Genomic DNA, 27139 nt, shown 5'->3' on the forward strand with positions numbered 1-27139 from the left:
AGTGCGCTGGGAGCCCAGGCACCGTCAGCGGCATTCCGTGCGCCCTGCACGCGTCCCGAGATTTTTCCAAAAAAGAGCAGAAATGAGTTAGAGGGCAGCAACCAGAGTCGCTTCTCACATGCGGGTGGTCACTAGTCCCTGCACATCCACCGATTCCAAAATCTACTGTTGTGTTAAAATAATTGGTTTAATAACTGGAATGCTTGAGACTGTGCGCTCCAGACGCATCGTGTACGCTGCGACTCGTTCCGTTGGATTGGACCTACACTACCTATTGCGCAGCGTTTGAAGCTCTCCGCCGGAAATATGCCACTGTGATAAAAGAGGACACGAGCGCGCTCCGAGGAGGTTGGACGTCATATTCTGTTTCGCTGAAGTTGCGCTGCACATAAATTGTGCGTCTCTTTGCATCTGTGGCGATAATAATCCCCGAGAAAACAAAAAAAAAAGTCCTTTGCCAATGTCGCCGCGTCCATGCGCTGAACCTAACTTCACGGTCCTATCAGGGGATTTTGCGGGGACTAATTCTGAGCAGTCACGGGCTTACAAAATAAGGTAAAAAAAAATCATCATTTTAAAACAAGAACAGAATTTGACACATTGCACTTTTTCAAACAACCAATTTACATTTCAAGCAAATCATTTTAATATATGATTTACTTTATTATCTACATTAAAAGCAATGTAGACACTCTAACCTCTAAAAGTAATGACCCTTTGTCATCTTTTTTGACCCAGTAACAGTTTATCTATATCTCACTCACGCCCCAAACCACAATTACAACCTTATTGTTCCCTGTGTCTGCCCTGCTTCAACTCCTCTCCCTCTTCCTCCCCTTTCTCTTCCCGGCAGGACTCATCTAGAGTGCAGGGAGAATGAGGAGTCACCGGGGCCGGGGGAAGCAGCATGAGTGGCCCGTGCATCTCCATTAGACTGACGGCCCTCATGTTTCTATGGAAGTGGTTAACACTAAGCCTGCTCCAGAGCTGGGTGTCAGTAGGGGCCAGGGCGGCCGACCCTGTCGGGGCTGGCTTCAGCGGCGCCACAGGGCCACTGGGCTGGCTCCTTTCGGACAAGGGTCCTTTTCACCACTCCCAGGAGTTTGTTGATTTCACAGAGCGCTACCAACAAGGATTCACCACCAAGTACAAGATATACAGGTAAGTTGCCTGAGAGGAAGGTTGATTGTGAAATGAACCAAATGCAGAGATGTTGTGTAGTGACTTAAAGCTCTATTGTGGCCTTGCCTGTAGGGAAAATGAGCGTTTTTTTACAGCATTGGAAATATATTACATCATACTTTTTTTGGGACTATGAAAGATGCACATTCAGTAGGTGGAAAACTGTGGGATAAAGCGATTACTTAGTGGAGTTTTGCATACGAATGGAAGCTCTGCATGAGACAGCTTCTTTTGGGTGTGACTGGCTGCTTCCTCTTTTTTTGTGGGCTGCAGAGACATATGGTTTGAGTTTGATACAAACCCTCAGAATGCTGCATATCAGTGGAAACTCAAAGTGGAGATACCGCAGGAGGGGTTTGGGCAAAGCAGCGGGACGTAACAGATATCTGACTGAGCTAGTTGATGTGTGACAGTGGGTAGACAGGTTGGCTTCAGAAGTGTGTGGTGTGAAGTATAGTGGGTGTGCGCTCGAAAGCAGCAGGGTATTGTTTGAAAGCTTGCGACGGAAAACATTTTTCTTCCGTAGTTTGAGACAAGAGAGAAATTACAGGATTCCATGGCAGTATTTCAAGATGCGAACCCTGCTGTATGAGTTCACAGGATATGAGGCAGTTGCCCATTTTGTTGTCAATTAGATATATGCTATGAAATAGTACGCACCATGTACGCTGTTTCAAAGTAGACGTAGTTCTAAGTCTTGCATCTCACAGTCCACCAAAAGTTCACCAGCCATACAAATTGAATGATTTAGTTTGTGTACACACAAACGGCTGAAAACCTCAATTGTACCCAGCAGGCTCTCTTCATTTGTAAGTTGTCTGTTGTAAATACCAACACACATCCATACATGCATACACACAGAGTTTTCTCTGCAGGATAGAAACACCTCTGAAGCATTTAAACAGTCAGACTGATAACATTGTTCTAGGCGGTGGTTCAGTGTTGGTTTAAGGCAGCAGAACGACACACACACATAATGTGTGTGTGCATGTTTATTCTACAAATTGCCCTAATAAGTGGATTTTGCATACTTTATTCTTTTGAATTGAGGGTGATGTGCTTCTCCAGAGGTTAAGAAATTTCTCTGATCTAGTGAAACCTTTTCAAATAGCTTTTTTTTTATGTAGATTGGCCGGAAACAATGTTGGTTTTCTAATTTTATGAAACATTGATGTAGCCTACACTGTTTCCAGCCAACAACAACAATGAGCTAAACCGTGACTGGGCGTGCATACTTGCAGCGTTTGTATTTGTGGCGGTGTAATGTGCCAGGTAAGTGTTGTGATACCCGTTGATGAGAACGATGCTGGCGGAGCATACGTAGCCGTGAAGTGGAGGGGCTGATGCCAGCTGAACAGAGGTTTGACTGACACTGGCATTTAGCTGCTGACAGGAGTGACAATGCCAGGCAAAGATAGAGACTGTAGCGCTGTTGGCTTCCTCACATCCATCACTTCCTCCCTCGCTCACTGCTGGCCTCTTCTTGCTGTCTCTCAGGATGTCTCTATACCTCCCTCTCTCCCCTCTTGTGTTTTTGTCTTCCTACAACACCCTTGGCATGAGAATGGAACAGATATTTGCATACACAAGATTCACAGTTTTGCATTACTAAAACTCACACGGACACTGTCTGACCAATTTCATTTCCAAAACTTTAAATAAATTCGGTAACCTTGAGTATGACCACTACCTACTATTGACCCTTGTCAGCAAATATCCAGAAATGAAAGTTTGACAAGTCTAAAACCCTCTTTTCCCCTTGAGCAGTGGCCTTTTCAGTTTTCTCTGAAGTAAAGCAAGCTGACCAATTAGAGCAAAAGCCAAATAGAAACTCAAGTGGAGGGGCAGAATATTACCATGTCGAAAAGTGGAATAATGCTCCTGCGTTGTCATTGGCTTTCCCTGCCTTGAATAACAAGTCTTTGCAGGCTTTAAATATCTTGCACCCGAATCACCGCCATTCATCGCTGAGCAGTCGAGGATGCCAGTTGAGAACTGAAGAGATGCCTTTCTACTGCCTTCACAATGCAACGGGCTGCGCAGTTTTTTTGTTCTCAAACAGACTCATGAATTTTGAAAGCCAGAGAAATCTGGGTAAAAAAAAAGACTTTGGGTCGTTCGTATTGATCCCCAACACTGTTCTGCTTCTTGCAGACACGTTACGACCCTTTATGGTACTGTAAAAGTCTTATTATTGGCTCTTGAATGGTCACCGCTACGTGTTGCAATCAGAGTCCAAAACCCAAACTGGTCCCTCGTAGAACTGAGGAGAAGCCAAAATACCCTTCGGTTGAATTGTTTTCCTCTATGCTTGTGCACATTTTTGGTCCTTGCAGCTGTAGAAAGACTCATCCTATATGTATGCAAGCACATACGCATACTGAGATAGAGACAGTGGAATAAGTAATTAATTTTAATTAACCACCAGGTTAAAAGGAGTTTTAATAAAAACATAAAAATTCAACCTCTGCCTTTATCTCCACGTCTATCTCTATTTTCCTTTTTTTTTTGTCTCGGTTCCTCTCACCGCCCCCATGTTCTTTCTCTCCCTCCCTCCCTTGTCGAATGATCTCAAACCAATTGCTCTCCCTCGCTCATAAATATTCTCCAGAGCTCAGTTGGCCTTTCCCGTCAGGGGGCAGAAGAGAGGGAGTCGGGGATGAAGCGGGGGAAGGGGGACTGGAGGAGTTTTAGTACAGAGGAGGTGACATGAGAGGAACCAGAGCTTTATCCCCCCCTGCTGGCTGGTCACTGAACCGGAACGGTTTGTAGACATTTCTAATCATGATTTTAAAAATGGAAATTTGAATGGAGTATTAATCAGAGAAGGAGTTTTAAAGTGTTAGATTTTTACACTAACAACCTTTCAACTTCTGTCCGGACTGCGTTAAATAGGACAGATTTAAAAGCTTAGAGAATTACAGCTTGCTGTCACAGTGGTGTAAAGTGAATCATCGTAAAAGATGTCATTTTCAAACTGCAAGTCATCCAAGACACAAAGAGAGAAAGAGAAAGAGGTGAAGCAATGAATTAATGGATTCAGCGGATTCCAACGCAGTGAAAAACAGGAAAAGGAGGCACTTAACAATATTACTTTGGCTGAAATTGCACCTGTTATGTCGGTCATAATGGAGGTTTTTTCGAAAAGCACGAATAACATCACTTCCTCAGCAATTTATTTATTTAATTATTTCATTCTTTGTCTTCTCCTGGCGAGGATGGAAAATCTCCTAAAAGCTTTATGTCTTTTTTTATTTTAGACCGAGAGCAGTCAGCTGGTTGCATGTTTCCTCGTCCACCATATACACCTGGGTACATCTGAAAGAGACTGTATCAGTTAACAGCATTTCTTTATTGAATGCGCTTCTTGTTCACGCTGATAGCACAAGTTCAAATTAGAAATATGCTTCTGCAGTTGCAGCTCCCACACACGCATCAGAGGTGGAAATGGATGTAAAATGAACAAAAGCATGTTTCATTTAATAATTTAGGAGCTTGTGGGGTTGCGAAATCGTTCTTGGGAACTCAAGAAGCTTTTGCTCCATGAGTTCTGTAGTCGAGCCATTTCCACAGACAGCAACATATTAGTCAAAATGTCAGCTCCTCCTTTCTTCTTATTCATGGGCCATAACTTTTATATCACGCCTCATCGCCCGTGTTTTCTTCTCCTTTCTCCTGTCCGCCCACTGGCGATTACATTGTCATGGTGTGATGTGAGCAGTAGTCTATTGTAATTATGGAGTGATTAGTGTTTCAATTACATGCAAACATATTTGTGAGAATAGACTGCAGAGGTGTGATCTTACAATTAGGGCTGGACCCGAATATTTGACTCTTCGGATATGTGTTCCTTGGGCACGTATTTAGTTTTCAATATTGGGATTTGGATATTCGTGTCTTTCACAGACGGGTCCATTGTCAATGTTTTTGAGAGTGTGTGTGATGTGTCACTAGAAGCCTGTCAGTCCAAGGGGGGTTGAGCGGTGCGCCACAGTCCGTCGGCCACACCGGAATCCAGTCCCGGGGTGAGCGAATTGCAGCATCACGTTGGCTGCCGCACGCCACAGTGGTCCCGCTGTGGGTCCAGCCCGAACAGCTGAGGCAGCGAGGCCCAAGGCTGCATTAGCAAAGCCGAGCTCTCCATCCTATCACCCGGCGGCATCCTCCTGTAGTCCACTGGTTAATCGATGGCGTTTTTCTCTCAGAAGGATAAAAATAATACAAATTATAAAATTCTAAAATCTGTCACCAAATGTATAGGAAGTCTGAGACTGCATGCTCACCAGCGCATCCCATGTGTTGTCAAATCAAAAGGGACAGCTCAATTTCTTCACGAAAAATGTCTAGGGTGGAGTGACTTCATGGATATACTTTTAGATCTCTCCATGCAGAATGATGGTGTGCTAATTGGTGGCGGTAATGCCCAGACCAAAAGCATCCTTGAGAATATTACTCTTGGATGCGAGGTGTGATGTAGCACATCACAACCTCATATCAAAAAGGTCAGGGAGGACAGTTGGGTTTGACCTTTACCTGCAACATAAAAGGTTAAAATTGTCTTCTTTAAACCATCACCCTCATATTTCCCTAAACCTAACCAAGTAGTGTTTGTGCCTAAACAAAGCAAACTTTCACATCAGCCACTTTGTAATGGTTTTGTAAGGTACTGACAAACAGGTTGGGACGCCAGATCAATATATCCCTTTGAAAGGCAATGATAAACCAAGTTCATTGTTTACTTTGGAGGACTTGTTGGAAAGTTTGCCTTCATTTTTTGCATCACCAGAGAACGGGTCACGGACTGTGGAAACTAGGGTTTAATAGTTAATCGTCAACAAGAATTTTTTAAGCGGGGCGAAACTACTGGATTTGAGCCCAAGATTTTGCTAACTTCGGGGCTAACACCATTCACTTTAATCCGCAGGTGTCAAGCAAGGCACCAGAACTTGGCTTGGGCCTTGAGGAGTTGTAGCGTTTATCCACCGATAAATAATGTTTACCGACACTGCACTGCTACGTTCACGGCAAAACATTACCGATAACCTCATACGTGCTCTCTCTCTCTCGCTCTCGCTCTCTCGCTCTCGAGAGCCCGGACACTCGCTAATGTCAAGCCGGGCTTGCAATACATGGAAGCCCTGACAAAGTGTGCCAGGCAGACACATAGCTGAGAACCTAGCAGCGAAACTAATTGATGCAGTGGAAACTTCCTGGGAAAGTGGCGCACGTGTCCACGGCAATGCACGCAACATTGTGGCTGCTACAGTAACTCTTCCTGACAGGTGAACTGGCGACTCAGTTGCTTGTTTTGCACTTATTTCAAGCAATTTGGGGATAATTTGATTTCTGGGCAAGTACAAAAATGTAAATAAAATCAAACTCTTTGACTATTCTGCCTTGGTATAATTACCATAAACAATTAGCCGATGCAGGTTCATTTCACACTTCATTTATTGTTGGCGATGTGTTTTTTTTAAATGCACATCACATTACAGCACTTTTCCTCTGACCCGCCACTTTCCTTGCACACGTAACCAAATCCAATCTGACCTTGTTCTGCACAATGTGCAATGCTGTTGAAGGTAGACGGCAGTTGATCCTCAGTGCAATGGTTTTGTTAGTTTAGAATCAATATGTTAGCGTCTGGAAATTATTATGGTGAAGATTGATTGCAAACACACAGCAAAACAGACCCAGAGAGAGAAGGAGTGCATCCCGAGAGCCAGTTTTTCATCGAACTGCAGTTTCCTCTCATGCATGAACGCCTTGTTCAATGACAGAGCTGTGGTGGAGACAAGTCCATCGTCCTCCACTCAGAGGTTGAATGTGTCTCCAGGACAGAAGCAGAGCAGCCTCCTATTCACCAGCAGCGATGGCAGTGACGAGGACTTCACCAAGCGCGGAGCTTATGGCTTCTGACAAGTGTGTGATGGGGGAGTTATCAGGGCCAGAGGTCGGCGGAAGCAGCTTCTATGAAAGAGAGCCTCTGCATCCATGTTTGGCTTTATTTTATACAGATGGCGTGAGCTATCATCATTGGTGTAGGGTAGGTTGTTTTGTCCCCTGAAGAACTACTTATAGTTCAGCAAGATTTTTACATCACAAAAGCAGAATCTGGCCTTAAATAAAGACTATTCATAGCACAGTTTATTGTGTTTTGTTATGTCTTCACAAAGATATAAAGACATATAGAGACATTTCATGACGCCTTTGCAACAAAGTCTTATAAACCTTCAAACTACAAACACCATCTCCAAGCTTTTGATCATCACTTCTGTGCATTATGATACATTTTATTAGAATCAGAAAACAAAAGCAAATGTTAAAAGTACTAACCAAACTATTTTAAATGTCAATTATATTATGAAAAGCAACATTGTGGTCCAGGCACGTGCTGTATGCAGTTCAACAAAGAATGATAACATTGCACAATGGGATCATAACTGGGAGGAATGATGAACTCAAAAATAAGACCAGATTAAAAAAAAAAAAAAAAAGCATGTCAAAGCATATCAACTGTTAAAGTGTTACACAACTAAGTGTGTAATAGAAAAATAGAGCTTAGGCACATAAGTGGTGACACTTTGTTTGCAGCTACAGTGATTATCATTTTAAAAAGCCCATGCAGGCATGTCATTGACAGAAAGCGACAGCAGGATTTGGCGTAGCTGGTGGCTCTTCTATCCTCTGTTCTGTTTGTTTGTGTGTGTGTGTTTGTGAGGATGAGTGTGTATGCACAGCGTGTATTAACAGTATGTGCATGCCTCATTATGTACACAATGTGATTCCAGGCCTTCCTTGTTTTCTGTGTGAAGAGTAGTCTCTTGTCAACAGTGTTATGACAAATAGCGGTACAAAAGGGATCAGCAGTCCTCATGTCAGCAAACCCTCCTGTAAATCAAGCTCTCTTTCTCTCTCTCTGTCTCGCTCCCTCTGTTTCTCTCGCTCCGACCTGCCCTTGCTTTCGGTTATCAGAGCTGCTGTGATATTCATAGCAGCTACAAATCAATAAAGCAATTGTTTTTTTTTAACTAAACTCACCCTCCTACAACATTTTAGCTGTATGTTTTTCACGCTGCACACTATATATTTCACAGTTTCACAAAACTGGCTTAAGTTTGAATGGCCTCTGTGTGCTAAAATATGGTCAAATTGCATGCAGTTGTTTTCCTGTTCTCCCAAGAAAAACACAATTGTTAAAGCTCTGCTAAAGGAAAAAAAGAGAGAGCCACCATTGTATATAAAGAGTTCATTTAAAATGATGTAAAGTATTTCAAAATGGTTTTGGTTTGGAAATAAAAACCAGTAATCAGTCCAGTCAGACACATTCAAGTCAAGGAAGTGACCATTTATAGCAAATAGTTATACCGTTTGGTGCCGAAGGCCCCGTTCCTTGAGTGAGCTTCTCAAAGAATCAGAGTAACAAGGTGGTTTTGCTCACCACACACACACTCACACACCAACAATACCAACATCATAATGTATACTGAGGAGGAGCTTGAGGCGGTGCAGAGGGCTGAAGCAGCGAGCAGCATGTCAACAGAGCAATTAGTGAGGTTATTAAGGCCACTGTGTACCATTGTACACATGCGATTGTTGCTCATCTGGTAGCCAAGCAGCTGATTAATGACGGTAAAGCATGAATGGCTTACACTTGTTACATTACCTAAGTTGCTTACATGAAAAAAAAAAAAATCAACATGTTGAGTTATGGTTTCGCACGGGACATGAAAGCTGGTCGTGTTTGTTTGACGCATCCATCTGCCCCAACCTCCTCGCTTTGTCACCTGACTTCCTCCTATACTCGCCTCATAATTACTGCGACCACTGGAGGTGGCAATCGTCTTGTATTAATTTTGGTGATCAACCCTGTAACCAACATCTATTAAGCTGATAACGCCTGTTAATGCTTCCCATCTCCTACAGTCAAGCCTATCCTTTAAATAAATACTTGGGCTTATTGGGAAATACGTTTATTTACTTTCTTGCCGAGAAATATATAGCTTCGGCTTTTTTTTTAAATAGTTTTTTAATTCAAACAATCAATCAACTTAACATAAAGATTGGAAGCAGGGCTAAACGACGGAAATGTCTCTGTCCAAAGTTAAAGAAAATCATTATAGCAGCACTCAGCAACCAGGGGAGTTTCATCCTGATCCTCTAGTGGAGTTTTATAATGTCCGTGGCGATGGTCACATGCAGTCTTAGGTAGTTAAAGATTATTTGAAATGCATAGTTGGGTAACACAAAGAAGCATCAAAGGCAGGAAAAAACTAAATGAGCATGAAACAGTGTGCGGTCTTGTTTAAAGGACCTCTCGGCTGGTTTAATAGGGTTTTCTCAAATTAATGGTCTGATGTTTGTTTGATGTTGTTGGAAAAACTGTTGGTGGCGCGTTCACAACCAGCAGCTATTAAGTACATCATTACACTCTCTTCCCTCGTCTTGATCTCGCTTTCGTTCCCTGTTGGTCTCCTCCGTGGGTGGATTACTAAAAGACAAGTCTCTCCATCTTTTCTCCCCCATTTTCATCTCCAGCTCTCCTCTTTATCATCAGAAGCTCAATTAACAAAGTTCATGTATTCCACTATGAAGGTGACTTTCAGGAAAATGCAGACGTGTGGAATTTATTGTTCATTTCTAAAATATTGTGCACGTTGCTAATGGCACATGCATATTCAGAAAGATCAATTTCACATCAGATTAAAGCAAGAAAAGAACAAAGTTAAGTTTGCTTGCAAGGTCTTCCAATAAACAGCATTTGCTGTATTTTCCTAAATGAAGCATGAAGGACTTTTCTCTCAATTTGCACAATTCTCTTTGGGGAGGTCCTTGAAATAACATTGAGTCAACCAACTGTTTTGCACAACGGGTTATTTTGGTATCTGGGGTAACCCAACTACACACACATACACACACACACATGTTCTTGCTGGGGTCTTTTTGATGGTAAGCAAATGTTTGTCTATCACGGTAAGGTAGGCTAGATTCTTTTTATCTTATTTTTGGGGGGGGGGGTTCACCATTATTTGTGCATCCAAACAACAACTATGTGATCCATTTACATTACACATGGTTTTCTTTCATCAGATGCCATTCTTTTGCCTATTTCCCTGTGTTATCTTCATTAACTAATGTAGTCAATCCAGACCTTTTATTTATTTTGAAACATGCATTTGTCTAAAACAAAAGTGTTTTGTAGCAGCGGATTATAGATGTTCCAGATCTCCTGGAAATTATGTTTCACTACTACTACTTTAAAAAATATATAATGCTGCCCGGATATGCATTTTGTAAATATTGTCAATTACCATATCTGGCAAGTTACAAAATGTTGATTCTTAACATATCTGGTACTAGTTTGTCGATAGCATATTTATATTCATAGTATTGTTTTGGCACTCACAGCACTAGGTTAGAATTAGAGAAACACTAGGGTCCTTAAATATTGAAAAAGTCAACAGTGAGGTAATACTAGACTGGATACAGTTTCTTTTGGTTCCTCTGGACAAATGCGGTAATCGGCAATAGCACCAGATTCTGTTTTGAAAACCTCCCATTGTACTGCAGCAGGGGTCTGACTATCTGCCCCCTGTGCAGTCCTGGTTCTCCCATGCCTCCCTTCCCTCAATGCGGCCTGGGTCTCTAGCAGCGCGGTGTCGGTGTTGGCTCCCTGCTGAACCGGCGGAGCAGCGTAGCAAAGCTCTGCTGCTGGCTGAAGGAGGAGCCGCGGTGGATATCTCCTCTCCAGCCAGAGCTATGCAGGGAAGCCGGCCCTGGGTCTGTCCGCGGTGGGCTGATCACTGCTGGAGGCCCCACTGGAGTTGAGGTTGAAGGACTTTCTTGAACCTGCATTCTTTTTTTCTTATTTTGCACAGTGGCAACGATGACGAGCATTACGAATAACTATATAGAAAGCCAATCTTGTCCTTTATGGTTTCGTTTACTTTTGTAGATCATATAGAGGCATTGTTATTAAATTGAGACTGTTTCGTAACCAGTTAAAAGTTCCTCACAGTAATACTAAGTGGGAAAAATGTTGCCAGTGGGCATAATCTGACCAGCAATTATGTTACCTGTCTAAAACTAACTGCGGCAAAACAAAACTCTTATGAGCAATGAAATTCAAAGATGTTATTTAAATAAAATGTCAATACTGCATAAAGTCAGAGACGAAATTTATATTCCGAGGCACTCAAGTAATTTAATTAACTTCCTCCCCATTAAACAACTGATATGGCTCAACAGAAATGTGAAGTAATTACATCAGAATATAAGTAAAACAATGCCTGTTTTGCAATCCGCAGTTCTTCCATTACGTAAATATTGTGCATTTGCTTTGTAAATCACAGTTTGAATCCAGAGTTTTTGGTATTTAAAGCAATAGTCTGGACCTAACTGCTGTAAAGTCAACATACAATACCTGAGTAAAGCAGCGAGGAAATGAGAGATGGAAGTAAAATGCCCTCAGAGGTAATCATCCCTCAATTTCTTTCTCTGGAACATTCCAATGTTCTTATGAAGGTGTTCAAATGCCTGCTATATTAATGCTCTGAATGATAAATACAGCTCCCATAACACAAGCCTGACTGAGTCACCAGCATAACAGAAGTCATTGAGGTCATTCATGCTAGACTAATTAGCGTGCAGTATTTTGATACGTATATATCTTTATATAAAAGATAATCGAGTTGCAGGTCAGGAAAAGGTGTGCACATATGCAACCCGTAGAGGAAACAGTTTTACATTTTTACCTCACACAATTTCATTTGAGACAGTTTCAGTGGGTGTCAGTATTCTGTGCAATCTCATTTTCCGTGTTACAGAGGTTCGGGTTATGCATCACTCATTACTTCAGTTCCTCACATGACGCCAGTGATGTCAGTGTTACGACCTGGCTCAAAGGCTGCAACATAACGGAGACAAGACGAGTGATAAAACTAATAAATAGACATTTATTTAACGAACAAATAAACACACTAAACTAAACCAACAATCAATCAAATGAAGCGGCAGCCGTGTCGGCCTCGGCGAGTCGGAGAGGAGAGGAGCCAAAGAGGAGGAGCCTCTTTGGGGCCTTTATACCTGGCACTCCCACCAGGCTCAGGTGTGTGTTGGCAGCTGATTAGCAACAACCAGAAAGACAAACAGGACATAGACCCCTAGTGGAAGGGAGGGGTCGTTTTCAATACAGCAAAAAAGCAGAAATACCAAATCCTCGCTGGTGAGACTCTCAAGGCGGCGTGTCTGAAGAACATGGCTCTTCATCTCCCATTCAGCATTGAGGTACTGTGTCGTTACAGTCAGGTAGCTTTGTGTAGTCCGTGACGTCCAGCCATCTGTTTTCAAAGGAACAGCGGGTGCTTCGGACATTTGATTCTCTGTTTGGGCTTTTGTTTTCTTTTACAAAGCAGGAATTATGGTCTGGGGAAATGGGCTTGTGAAGGAGTGGTGTCACGGGGCTCAATAGCATTAAGCATGTTCGTACAGCCTGCGTTTTCCACTCCATCGTAGGGTCTCATATCTTTAAATCTTAAAGGCTGTGGTGTGGCTATGTGTGGTTTCCAGTCATTTAACAGAATTATGAAGCAGTCTTAACATAGCTTACGGGCTTTTTATGAACCAAAGGGGTTGGGATTTCACCCGGCAGAAGGCCTTTATATAGACACACCCTTGGGTATTTTTCCCGAAGAATGATGACATTGAGGCTGAGCTAACCAATAGTGCATGTGGGTTAGTGCCACTGTGATTGTTACTTTGGTATACAATATCACTTTCAATACAGTTCCAGTATAAAATTCTGATTGGACATTACTTGGTGCTTGAAAAAAAAGCAACAAAATAAATAAATGAAAGTAATAACCGTGTCGCTTGTATTCTATAGCTGTGATCTTTTAACTGCACTGCACAAGGCTCCTTTGAGCTTCATGGCAGTTTTACATTTTTAGATTGAAAATTGATTTAGCGTGTGCCCTCTTGTTATTAAGCTACACCATGATGTGCCACGTGTGTAGCATTTCATTTTCTCACGATAATGTTCCTGTTGACATGCCTCAAGAGATAACATCAGCAATAGTAGACACTCACTGAGCCTGCTCAGTCAAACACTGTTCTGAACTGACACAATCTGCGTTGCTATGCTCGGTATAGCGTGTTTCGACTGCGTCAGCAGGTTATTCACCGCGTTGATTCCTTGATTTGTTATGTTGGGCACCAAGCGGCACCCTCAGGCTGCCTGTACGCTGTGATGGATCTGAGACACCTGGGCTGTGACAGACAGGTAGCAGAATAAGACTCCCCCGCTCTGATCCCGGCCCCTGTAGCTCCTTGGGGGGGGGGGGCTGCAGCGTGAAACAAACCTGTATGTGTGTGTGTGTGTGTGTGTGTGAATCTGAGAGGAGTTAAAGATGAAAATGATGAAATAAACCTGCAGTCTTTCATGAAACACAAAATCAGTTTTTTTGTCTGTATGTGCGTGGCGTGCAGGTTTTTGAGGTTGAATTGAAGTCTTCGACGCTGTATCCTTCAGTTTAGCGGTGGCACCAGTCATATATGTCTATCAGCGAGCAGCATAGCGAGGCTTTGTGTCGTCTTTCTCTTTCCGCGACGCCGTTCTTCAGCCGGCCCCAGCGGACGCATAGAAACACTAATGGACGCTCGTTATAGGGAAACACAGACATGAAACGGGCCTTAATGAGCTGTTTTCAGTTTTGTATTTTTCTCAGGGGGTCATTGTTATTGGTGAGAAATTGATTGGCAGCTGGCCCGCACCCATGGGGGCTCTGGGATATTCTGGGCGATAGCAGAGTTGTTGCAGCAAGGGCAGCTTTGTTTAGATGTTTGCAGCTGCAGGGTGTGTGAATGCATGTGTGTGGCCAAGTGTCTTTGCATGAGGGAGTTGGTGTGTGTCTTTAGGGTTTTATGTATGTAAGAGAGGGACAGACATCAGGGAACCCAGAGTTCCCATTTGCACCTTTGCAAAAGAGAAGGTGCAAGCAGTGTTTGAAGACATTTTTAATGGTTTGAGGATTTTTATTCCTCAGAAACCATATAAGGCTTTTCAAGCATGCAGTGGTTGTAAGTATTATGCTGTAAAACTGTGTTGAAGCTACAGTATCACTTGTGCTCTTGAGAGCCATCTTGCATTCACAGTAGATGGTGATTTGTATGCACAGGATGCTACAAGGGGTTGGTGATTTAGATAACGTAATGCTGATGAAATTGAAAATAGTCACTGGCTTATTGCACATTTTCTGAAAAATCAATTGTGAATCCATATAGATATAATAACGTGATGGGAATGTCTTTTTTGGGGGGCTAATCCAGGGAATGAAATACCTGACACATTTTAAGTTTTAAGGAAAACAAAAATTACAATTTATTGTACCTGATTTAAGAGATACCATGCCTATCTAACCTTAACTAATAAATCAACCTACGGATAATTATTACCTAACTGCAACTCACACGTCAACACCTTTAGCTCATTGTTGTTATTTTGCGTCACATTTACTGTATGGTTCGGTCGCAGTGCCCTCATCAGTCCTGTTTACAGCAGTAGCGGGGAGCTGTTTCCAGCAAACAAGCTCTGATGAACTCACTGTACACTGCCTGCCCATCATCAAACTGCAGAGATAGCAACTAGCTGGTGAATAAAATGGAGCAAATAGCAGCTAATAAGCCAGATATTTTCTCAGGAGTTGGTAGAGACCAAACACGAGTTTAAAGGCAAGTTTATACTTTGACTTTCACTCATTCAGTTGACAGAAACACAACTCCAAATGAATGTTAATGTTGCTCCAAATCTTTTGTATATATATATATATATATATATATATATATATATATATATATATATATATATATATATATATATATATATATATATATATATAAATATTGTTGGCCCTTTTATGTTAGGAATTTCTTTGTTTCAGTTTACAGGAAACGGTCAAATTGACCAATAGACTGTAGAATTGGTATCCAAAATTGCAGAAAATTAAGATGGGTGGTGGCTGCCAGTCTGCCTTGTTTCAACATCTTCCAGACTGCATCTTTGTATATTCACATCAAGATAATAAAAACATCGATTGAATGGTTGAGTGTCGACTGAATACATTCTAACTTGATTACAGTTGTTACAAATACAATCAACAAAGTATTTGATCGTTTCTTCTGAGAAGGGGTATGTTTTTGTGTTGCAGCCACTCTTTAAAACAACATGGTGTGTTTTCGCATGCTAATCTCACCTATTGCAGCCTTACAAAGCACAGTCAAACTCAAAATTCCTGTCCGATGTGAGGTCCTTTTCCCAAAAGACAAGTAACCACCAAGCAAACAATAATTGAAAGGCCTTCAATTTCTCCCCTGCTAGGTAGAGGTAGAACCATGTTTCTACCAGCTGCATTTCAATGGCGCTAATCTATGCATCAAGCAGCAGCACTCAGTCTGCAATTGGTAGATAAAGGCAGCTGGCATGCTCCAAGGCTAGGCTGAATATCAAACGACTTCAGATGAAGCCTGTTCCCTCCAAAAGAGGCCCCGAAAGCAGCAAGACTCCATCCATGATTACAGCCCGTCCAACCGCGGAGTCTCCGATAGTGACTCGAGATGAGACAAGATTGCGCTATTATTGAAAATCGCTGGAGAATTACAATGTTTTTCGCTATGGTGCAAAGCAATCCTGCGAGCAGGAGGTAGAAATAGCATGAGACTATTCATCAGCAACACCTTTAAGTCCCTTTTTATATAGCTTTCATAAGCGGAAAACAAATAACCATAAAAAGATGTTTTAACACACTATAATGAAGATGTTTGACATTTGTATGTTATTTTTGTATCCGTAGTATTTGTCTACAATTTAACTTCTCATGTGAATTGCTTTGCACCACGGATAAAAACATTGTTTTCCATTTACATTCTAAAAAGTGGCACACAAGACTCCCTTTGAGGTCTTGCAGACAACATCCTTTACTGCCTCCTTGTGAGGGACACAAGCTGTGCCTTGTCTACTTTAAATCACAACAATGTGCTCCATTTTCCTCCTTTTCAAGAAGCAGAAAACAACTATTTCAGATAGACTTTGGTGCATTTATTCTTTGCATTGCATCTATAATGTGGGATTTCTGTTGGACCCGAATGCAGCATTCATATGTGTCTTTTGCTTACTCTTAGCATGTGTTTCTGTGACATTGCAGGGAGTTTGGCCGCTGGAAGGTGAACAGCTTGGCCCTGGAGAGACAAGAGAACAATGGCTTTTCCTTGCCGCTGGACCCCGAGTTCCACCAGACCATTAGGCAGCTGGGCAGGAGGCCCAGCCTCAGCGCCATCACTGACAACATTATCAGGAAATACGGAACCCACTTTCTGCTCTCCGCTACACTAGGAGGTAAATAAATGATGCTTGCTTTTATTAACCTACCTTAACACGAGGGAAAAGGAAGTGTTTAACGGTGATTTAGGGCACCCATGTGGCCCAAACCCAAAACAAACATGTTGAGGAAATTAACCAGTGTTGCAATTTGGGGAACCAGGGTCTTACTTCCATAGTGAGTGAAACAAAATGCAATTAAACTGCATTTATTAATTGTTTAACTCTCGAGATCTTTACTTTGGTGACCTCTGAACTTCTCCAGTCCAACACCCATTGAAACATCACAGTAAGGCAGCGATAACATTTTAAGAAGAACTATGTAATGAATATGCATCAAAAAAGTAGAAAGGGCTCAAGGGACTTTTATTTCTTGAATATAATAGCAGCTCATATTCCGGACCACCGTGTTCTAAATTGGTAACTTTCTCTACTTGTCCATCCTTATGGCTGTAGACTGTCAGCTGTCAAATGAAGGGGAATTGTCATGAGAGTAATCTTTGAAAAGAAATCTTTGTTGTGTGCTCAAACAACTAAATATTTGATTAAATGCTGTCTCAGCTGTGACTATGGGGTTATTTGTGCTTGTTTAAGCACATATTCCCTGATTTCTAAATCTAAAATCTATGTTTGGAGTTGTTAAACAGAAATGTCAGTGGATCCTCCACAACAATAGATGTAAGTTAGCCAGACAACTGTAGTGCGCAGCAAAGCTCCTGTGGCTATCTGCTGCACAATCTTCTCTCAGCTCCTCTGCCGGCTCTTTTCATCCCTTGTCTCTTGTGCACAAACTCTCAAAGCAGTGATGAATACCAACAGTATTTAAAATAGATTGGAAAGGCAATCGAGTGCATCATGAGTTGCAATTAAAAAAGTGCATCAGTTAAAGCATGGCCTAATATAACCTTGCCTGAGACCAGTGTTAAGGCATATATATGTATAGGTCGTTTTTCTATCTGCAATGTGCAGGTGCTTTATCTAGCATTTTTTTTTCAAATCAATACATATTGAGAAACTGTGATCACTTGTTATAAAATATTTATTAAAAAAAAACTAAAACAAATATTGCTAGTATTGCAAGTTAATCTGTTTCCAAAGGAATAACCCTATTGTTTTGCTTGTTGCAATATTATTAAGATAATTATACTGCCGTATACCTGTAATTTTATTAGTATTGGATACGCATGGTTGTTGACAGATTGCAGGAGTCAATAATCGACAAAGTGAGTTATTAAAATGGGTAATTTTCTCTTCACACTGTGGTGGAGACAAGTGCTAACCTTTATCTATGCCCAATGTACTGTATGTTTGTTCTAATGCCTCTCCAAATTAAAAACACATTCCCCATAAAACCTAATGCTGTTAGAAAGGATTTTTCCATCGATCTTTCACTCTTTCCACCGCTTGTCAATACATCGTCCTCTTAAGACTTTGGCTCTGTTTGGATTGTTCCACGGAGCATCTCGATTTTTGTGGCTCAATTTATCTGCTTACGTGACTGTATAATGAGCGCTGGCAGGTGTTAATGGGTTAATATTTATCACTGAGAACATTTTGTGGGTCCACGTTCGCAGGGGATGAGTCATTAATGAAGTGTGCGTATGTGTCTGTGTGCGTATTCATAGGGGAAGAGTCATTAATGATCTTTGTGGACAAGCGGAAGTTGAGTCGGACCTCTGAAGTGAGTGAATCCAATGGCACAGCTGTGACTCTGGAAGCTCTGCACCAGCTGGCTGCCTCCTACTTCATCGACAGGGAGAGCACCCTGCACAAGCTGCACCACATCCAGATCGCCTCCACTGCCATCAAGGTAAAAAGCTCGCCGCTCAGTCAAAAAGAACAGGTACTCATTTGCCGGAGATTTAAATTGCCACCATTGTTGGATTTTCTTTTTTTTCCCCATGTACAGCCATTCCATGGGGACATCGTTTGAATTAGCTTCTGTTTCAGTGGATAAACGTAATTATTTCATTTTTCAAAACATGGAAGTGGTCTTGATTAGCTCACTCACTAAAGAATTAATGAAATCATGGCCAGTATGTAGCACTTGTATAGAAACCCTACAATCAGCAGGTTTAGCTCATTTTAATGAGACCAGCAATAATTGCCTCCTAATCAGCGTCCATTTTTATTTATTTTTTTGGCCTCTGTGGATTCAGTCTCCTCCTTTAGTCTTTAGGATTCAGCTTACAGCCCTTTAACCATTATATTTTTACTGACAAACATTATAGACATAGTTATTAAATTACTGACCTACAAGACACTGCAGTGTATACAAAACAATATAATGACAACAGCATTTACTTTGAAATATTGACTCATATTGTTTGACGGTGCATGCAGACCTGCTGCGCTAATGAATGCTTTAGCGTCCACATAGTTGGTTTGTAGTTTTACAGCTTTGTTAATTATTCTGATAGAAGCCTTTGATGCTGCTTGGACTAGACACAAAGACGACAAAAAAAACTAAATATTGTCTACAGTAAACAAAACATATGTTTTTGCTGTTTATGAGCTCATGTTTTTGAGACAACAATGTTGCTTGTGCTTTCCTCTGGGAAAAAAATATTGGAACAAATTAAGAAAATCCCTCTACAGTGGAAAGTACTTGCCAAGTACTTTCCACTTACTACCAATTACTGTATGCGGTTGGCGACCCATCAACAGGCCCTCCATGGGCTACCCTGTCCTGCTTCATATGCAGAATGTCATCATGTTGCAGACCAATAAAGCATAATCTTAAGGACATAAAGCAGACTGAACCCTCTATAGGGAATGATGAACTTCCATTTTTAATTAATGAACCCTTCAAAGTGAATGCATTTTAAGAAGTCACGTAATGTTCCAGCCAAAAGCCCAGCGGCAGTAGTGATAGTTTCATAGGTTACCTCGGGTCACTTAAGGAGCAACAACTCCTCCAAATAAATATGTCCACGGCGCTAAAAGGGAAAATTATCGAGAGAAAACCTCTCTTAAGAAAATCTCTGCTACTTAGTAAATTTACTGCGCATTAGATCTGAAAAGCATTGGGCAAAATGTGACCGCAGTGGTTTTACTGTTTTTCTTTTTTATTAAAACCAGGAAACTGCCTTCCCCTTGTTTCTTTTAATGCTATGCTAACAGAGTGCTTCATATTTACGATACATTAAATTAAGCATATTTGTCCTAATTGGCTAACAAGTATTAATAATTTATGTTCAAACGTAAGAGCTCATGACAACATGTATTAATTCAGTTTTTCATTTACCTCTGCTTACTTGAAGCACTAAAGGGATTCTTCTTAAGATGTCTCTTGAACTCACTCGGTACCACCACAGCCAAATTCCTCAGTTTTTGCGACACTAACAAGAACAAATAGAGCATGCTGCTTTTCTACGCTCTCTGGAAAGAATTTGCTCACTATCAAGAGGACAGCATTGCTTGTCACTGCCTCCCAAAATCGTTAAAAATTTCTTTTTAAAAAAAACTGACCAAAAACTGACTTGGTTTGGGATATATTGAGATTTAATTTAAAACTACTTCATTAAGGTTAGAGTACAGCTTCATCGTCATTGTTCAGTAATAACAAATTAATAAAGTCGAAGGAATGATTGTTTCCCATTTTCAATAGAAAGTGACAAACAGTGGTCTTTCGTGTTGAAGTGCAATGTTTTTGTTTTGTCCTTCCATCATCCCTCTGTGGAATACATCTCCCTTTGTTCTGGATGGACAAGAGTGCATGACTGCTCGAGGGCTTTGGCACTTTAACATAAACATGTCGTTTCGGGGCACCTCTTCCCTGCAGATTGGTCCATTCTTCTGAGGTACAACTAACCAAGTATAGCTTCCAGTTTAGTTGCTTTGCTCAGGTCTATTTGTCTGAGACTGTGTGAGATGTATCAGCATTTCTTAGAGCTATATTTCCAGTGACAAGTGCTTCCATTGCTTGCTCTGAATTTTGCTGTTTTAGTTTCTGTGCAACTCGAATTATTGCGTGCCGGAAAACGTGTTTTTTTTACGATGGAAATCAGAAACCATGAGTGAGCTGCAGCATAAGGGTAATATATAAATAATATGAACCTATAGAAAATGTCATATGAAAATGCGATGTCCTTTTTGATGGGGTGAAGCATTGTTTAAAAGAAAGAAATAGAAGTGAATCTTGCAGCACCGTTGGCTTTTCCTTAGGGCACCCATGGATGCCACTTCACGTACTTTTGGAAACCAGTGTCCCACAGCATATAAGGTAGTCCTTGCAATGTATGCACTTTATAGCGCTTTGATAGGACATGGGGGTAAAAATGTACACATGCAAACTCAATGAGCAAAAGGAGAGTCCGAGCAAGAGAAGAGATGAAGCGAGCGGCACTGTTTGCTTCCCTCTTTGCTCTTTCATCCGTGTACTTGCTCTCATATGGAACGGCATGCTATGCATATCAAGATATGCTTCTGATGTAAATATCACCATGCATCTTTTACCTTCAGGGTGTGTTCATTCATCACTCTGTCAGTTGTTATCAAGCTGAATTAATGGGATTGGCTGAGTTTGCCCTTCGCACTGGAGACTGAATTCTCTTTGCTTTCTGAGGAATCCTTTTCCTCAAATGACTTTTATGGGTTTACATCTGCTGGTGGTAAACAACAGATTAACGTCAGGGAATAATATCAACAACGTGCAAAAACACACATCTGAGACACTGTCAGCTTCTTCAGTCTGTTTGTTTTGTATGCAGTGATTGCACTGCCTCTGGGGGTGGTACATCCAATAATACCAAAAATAAATACCACTGCAAACACACCTGACTAATAGACCCCATTCATTGTTTTTAAGTTGAACTGTATTTACATACAAGTTCTACTCTGACGTTTATGTGTATGACAAACAACCTAAAGTTCCACATACTAACTTGTTTGGGGTGCTGTTAACTTAAGTCTTCATGAGCGATCGGACTCAGGCGTCATCCCCGGGTTTTCAAGTTACAGATTTCAATTTATAGTAGCATTATTTGTCACAATCTGCCATCCGCCAGTGAAAACCGTGAATCTCCAAAAATACTTTGTTTCGTTGTCAGTGACAATATTGTTATGGATTATGTGGGAGTAAAGCTTCAAACATTTTTCTTTTATTGTTTTTATACCAACCATTTAGACTAAATGTCAGAAACCAGTGAAAGCATCCATTACGTCTTGAAGGTGATGTTTTCAAATTGTTTGTTTTCTCTGAGCAACCGGCCACATTACAATATTAAAAACACAGAACTAAACAGGACAGCCTCACATTAGAAAATCTAGAAATATTATTTTTTTTTCTTGGCGACTTAAATCACCTTCAGATTCAGAGCACATCTTTTGCCTCTACTCGACATAATATCAATATATCTCAATATAACGACGGCTGACTCAGCAGCTTGTAGCTAATGGTGCTAACAGTGCAAACAACAGCAACAGTGCTCACGTAGTTAACACTGTTAACCTGATGCGGAACCTAACGGTGGGGGCTCATTTACTATCAGACGAGTGGGCGTTATCAGCTGTATCCGTATAGCCGTTTAGAGCAGGGACGAGCGGCGGCCCTTTGCTATAGCCAGTGGGGCACGCTCGCATACATTAACATGCAAACATGGTCGACCCGCCGATGTAAACAAAGCACATAGAGACTTGGATTGAAGCCACCCTTCCACGCTCCTAATATTCTGAGAGACAAGCTCACGGTGTTCTACTAATTTATATGCCAAGATTGTACACAGTGCATTAAGCAGTCGTTAGCGAGTACCGAGCTCTAACGCAGTACTCCATTGGAAAAGCAGGAAAATCCACGTCTATATCCTTCTTTCTGACTGTGTAGCTAAGTTGCTTGCCGTTTTTCTGAGCTGCTGCCCATTTTTCATCGACTCCTCCTTACTGATGCCCCTCTATACAGTCCATCAGAGATAAAACTGTACACTCTCTAAAGTGAATTGGCAAGAGGACGTCGAGCTGATTTGGCAGCCTCCACTGAACCAAAGTGCTGCTAAAAACCCCTCTGATTGAGATGAATAGAGAAAGAGCCCTCTGGGGTATATTTGTTTGTGAGGCATTTTCAGGTGACTGATGTGAAATATTCACAACCTCAGCTGCCTTTAATTTCCGAACATGGGTTTTTACCTCACCCAATGAAGACGGATGCCAAAACAAAGCTGCCTTTAAGAAGAGCACTGGTCCCCTGGTTTCAAGAGATAATATAGTCTAAATAGTAGAAACGCCTGGCCTGAAGGCCTGGAGGACTCAGTGCAGCAGCACTGGAAAATAATCAAAGACGAGAAAAAGGAGTGGAAAAAGAAAATGTCTCTGCTGGTACATAGTGTGATGAATCAGCCCCTCCATTTCAGTAATTTCCTCTGAGAGCCTCAATCATCCGTCAAACATTTTGCGGTATGAATTAAGGTGTCATGTGCGACTGCACAGAAGAGATGAGACGAGGACAGACGAGCCTTATTTAGCAGGCCTTTAAGCCCGGGATCGGGGTGCTGCAGTTATGCAGGAAATGCTGCATCAATCAACGAGCTTACCTTTTGATTTGCAGCCCAGGCTCCTCTGTATTGAAGATTCATTAAACTAAAGTTGGGTGGAGAATATCGTTGACGGGGAGGAGAAGTGGTGAGGGATGTTTGACACAATTTGCCGCGCTAGCCTCGGAGTGTTCAGTCAGCCGTGCGGCGATACACTTCATTTGTTGGCGTGGAAGAGAACACAAGCAAGAGTCGAGCTTCAGAAATCAGATAATGGCTGCTGAGGTACGGTTTCAGAGAACACGGCTCCCTGAGTTCGGGGCAGTTTTTGATGGCAGGATAAACTAAACAAAACAAAGCGCTCCGTTATCACAGGCGTGGATGAATAATTCATTACTGGCAGAATTTTATTTATTTTTTTTTGCTTCTTCATTATTCAGAAAGGAACATAAATGTCCTCCTTATTATCCTTTCATCACGTCTTCAACCCATTTAACCTTTTAACGGGATCTATGGGTTTTCCTTCCTTGATATGTGTAGAGTGAAGAAGCCACAGATAATTCGATGGTATAAGTAGATGGATGACAGCTCCTGGTTTAGCCTCATATCTGACCTCCAATGTCAAGAATTTCACTTCTTTCAGCTATTTCTGTTCAACCTGCAGCTGGTTCAATGAAATGAAGCCAATAAATATGCAGAATCACATTAGCTCATTTGGCCTCTTTTCAGGTGACTGGTACTTCGTGTAAAATAGCATTGCTTACTGTAGCTCCCCTTGGAGAGTCTCAGTGAACAAAACACCACATACTGTATTAAATTCCACTTTCTTCCACCAAAGGTTCCCCTCTGCTCCCCTGTGGCTTTGAGTGGCTTTTTTTTTTTTTTTTTTTTCTTCCTCACGCGCACACAATAATCTCGTTCTGATGTTTTTTTTTCATCCTCTTCTGCTTTTTCTTGCTTATAGTTGTATAAGCTTAACCCTCGCTGGTTGACATTATAGTGTAAGCCACTGCAACAAAGTGGTCTTGAAACATGCACGGAAATCCTAAAAGACTGAATAAACAGCAGGAAAAACGTATCTCAGATGCAAATGTGGATTTGCACATCTACTATGCCGTGGTGATTAAGCCAACGTCAATTCTTGAAGGTGCGGCGATTGAGGCGATTCTGAAATGAACCATGATTTTCATGAAACATTAATGCCGTCTTGTGCTTTTTTTTTCCAGCAAGCAAAAAAAGTGCTGCAATTTAAAGCTCATTGTTGCTCAATCTGACAACACAAGCTCACTAAGTGACATTTTATGCAGTTTTTGTGGAATTATTCATACGAGGGATTTGTTGAAGTGATGAATCTCCGTCAGTAAAATGTTCTCACCTAACTGGTCTTATAATAATATTAAAGCCTTACATTTTTAAATAATAGATGTGCCTCAGAGCTATGTGAATCACTGAACCATGTTAACAGGCTAAGTGCTGTGCTGCCCTTCCAAGGCCCCACGCCAATAGTACAGAGCCTCTCATCCATCTGTACATTATGCAAGACGAGGCATAATCTGATTTAGATAATACCGGTATTTTAATTGGCAATTTGTAGCAGAATTTCGTTGTATCGTGTTCATTTTATTCAATTTATGAACCATAAATATTCAGTTCTAGCTTCTTAGTTTTATTGATATATTTGATATATCTTGTTTATGTGTTTTTTTTGTGTGTGTTCTTGTTTAGTTTTTTATCATCCTGCTTCCTATATTTTCTGTAGTTGTTTCCCACATCAAGCATGTTTGAACTTGAGAGTGTTCTAGTGGGAACAATGTATCCGACAATATGTCTCTCTCTCCGCTGCAGAAACTCAGTAAAACTAGCAGCTGAGCAGAGTTAAATCCAATTCAAGATGCCAAATACTGGCTCTGGCTCTCACCTGCTCCGATAGTTAAAATGACACTTCCTGACACACCGCACTTGTGAGCTGGGCCGCTGTGTTGTCTGAGAGTGGAACTATGTCAACTTTCCAAGCAGCGGTGTTTCCCTGAGTGTCTGGCAGCAGGCAGAGCTACATTTTCACCGGCACAGTGTAATATGAACCTAAAAAAAAGGGCTGACTTGGGAATGTTTGCCTGCTGCTTGAATATACAGACTGGTGGGCAATTACAATGGAAAACCTGAATAAATGAGTTATGAAATGTAACAAGTAATGCCTCTATTCAGGGCATGAGGGCTCAGGGAATAGTTTGATGAAAATGATGACTCTCATATGCTCTGGCATTAACAGTCATCAGATCTCACCTCAGTTGAGCAGTTATGAGATTTAAGACGCGTTTTAGATGGATGGATGTCTATGGGCTATAAACTTACCTGTATACTCATACAAAGGCAAAACAAAAACGTACATTCAAATACTGTAGAAAATATGTCATTGCGCCGCGGGAAAAGTTTGCTTTGCGTTTATTGTAAACGCACCATAAGACCGTGCTCTCCACTAAAACACTAAATAAGAAAGTATCTTTGGGAAGAATAGCATTCATTCCTCTGATAAGAACAACGTAGCTGTTACAACAGTCCGTGCTGAACAACCTCCTCAGATACTTTATTTTGATTTTTCCCATTTGTCACCCATCTGTAGTTGACTTGCTGGCCGTTAGCTCTCCTTTTTCCTTGCTGAGGAGCAGTATTGTATATACCCATATGAAGATTGGAAAGCTTAGCACTAATCTGATAGGAGTTTTATTTATTTATTTATTTAGATTACCAGCTTAAAAGCTTGCTTCTTCAAGGATTCTGTGAACAATGGTGATTTGCAGAAGACAGACAGCAACTGAAATGGGCATTAGACTTTGTGAATTCATTCAAATTGATCATTTGCTTTTTTGGAAATATGATTCATGGTTGCTCCAGCACTGAACATCATTATGATCAGTCATGATTTTTATTTGTCATATTATGATTTTTAAAAAAAATGAATTTGCATCCATACAAGTCAGCCCGACAGACATTTGAATAAGCTAAAGATTTTAGGACTCTAGAGGTTACACAACATCTATTTTCAGGATTAATTAATTCTAAAAGGCGCATTTAGACAGTGAGAAGACATCAAAAGGCAAACCTAGAGGGCATAGTGAAAAAATTCATAGTGATAAGATAAACAAGTCACGTCCACAGCATGTGTAAGCATCGCAAAGTGCTTATTCTAGGAAAGCCTTTAAGTGCAATTAAATGTTCCATTAAATGCAGCTGTTAGTTATTCCAACACAGTCAGCACAATTATCTTGTACTCAATTATGGCACATTAATAATTCCCCCATCAACTGATCCATGTCATTTGCATATCACATTGTTGGAATCACTTGTATGTTTTCTTGCTTTTAGCGCAAACAAAAAAAGCCCCAAAAAAGCCCTGTCGGGTCTTGAAAGTAGTGAAATATACAAAAAGGATTTTTTTTATTTTTGGGGTCAATTTCTAATAGAGAAGGCTGTCTGTGCACACATGCTCTGCTCCACTGGGTTCTTTTTGCAGATGGTCTCATTGCTATGCATAGAAAAGCCATCTTTAGATTTGCATTTGGTCAATTTTCCCCTTTAAGTTGGACATCTGTCTGTGTTAGAAATTAATCTGTGGATCCCTACGGAGGCTGCTCGGATTTTAATTAATTGTGTTAACGAGTCAATAATAAAGAAGAATTGAAGTCACTTACTCTCCCTCTGCCCTTCCTGCCTGAAATTATGGTATTGTTGTATTCAGAAGACAGCATTCAAGTAATTGTAAATTACAAAGCAGTGGCTCTGTTAAGTATTTTCAAGCTTCTGCAGAGATGACAGTCGTGGCCGGAGGCGTTAAGTTTTCAAGTTGTCCATCCATTCGGCCCATTCTCAGAATGCCTGGATGAGAATTTTGGCAAATTTTGCACAAACGCCAACCAAACTTCTTGATGAACTGACTTAAGTCAAAGGTCAAGGTCACTTTAACCTCATGTCCATCCCATGAGCAAATTTCATCAAACTTCCACTTGGACAGAAGAATGAACTTATTTGAATTTGATGATCGAAGGCCACTGTAGCCTCAAACACACTCAAGAATTCATGTGCGAACTAGAAAAGTGCACTATTCTCCCTTCTAGACAACAAT

The 27139-nt window shown here is 41.1% G+C and overlaps 1 protein-coding gene across 1 annotated transcript in view; it reads left to right on the forward strand.

Annotated features, from left to right (window-relative positions):
- Positions 1–907: 907 nt before the first annotated feature.
- Positions 908–27139, forward strand: part of LOC306695339 (BMP/retinoic acid-inducible neural-specific protein 3-like) — a gene marked incomplete at both ends in the record, with an annotated part of 42683 nt that continues 16451 nt past the window's right edge. The window contains 3 exons of the mRNA XM_079158564.1: positions 908–1161; positions 16380–16570; positions 18178–18362. Coding sequence (XP_079014690.1) covers positions 908–1161; positions 16380–16570; positions 18178–18362 — 630 coding nt within the window. The remainder of the gene's footprint in view (positions 1162–16379; positions 16571–18177; positions 18363–27139) is intronic.

Source organism: Pholis gunnellus (assembly GCF_910591455.1).
Source record: "Pholis gunnellus genome assembly, chromosome: 4".
Lineage (NCBI taxonomy): Eukaryota > Metazoa > Chordata > Actinopteri > Perciformes > Pholidae > Pholis > Pholis gunnellus.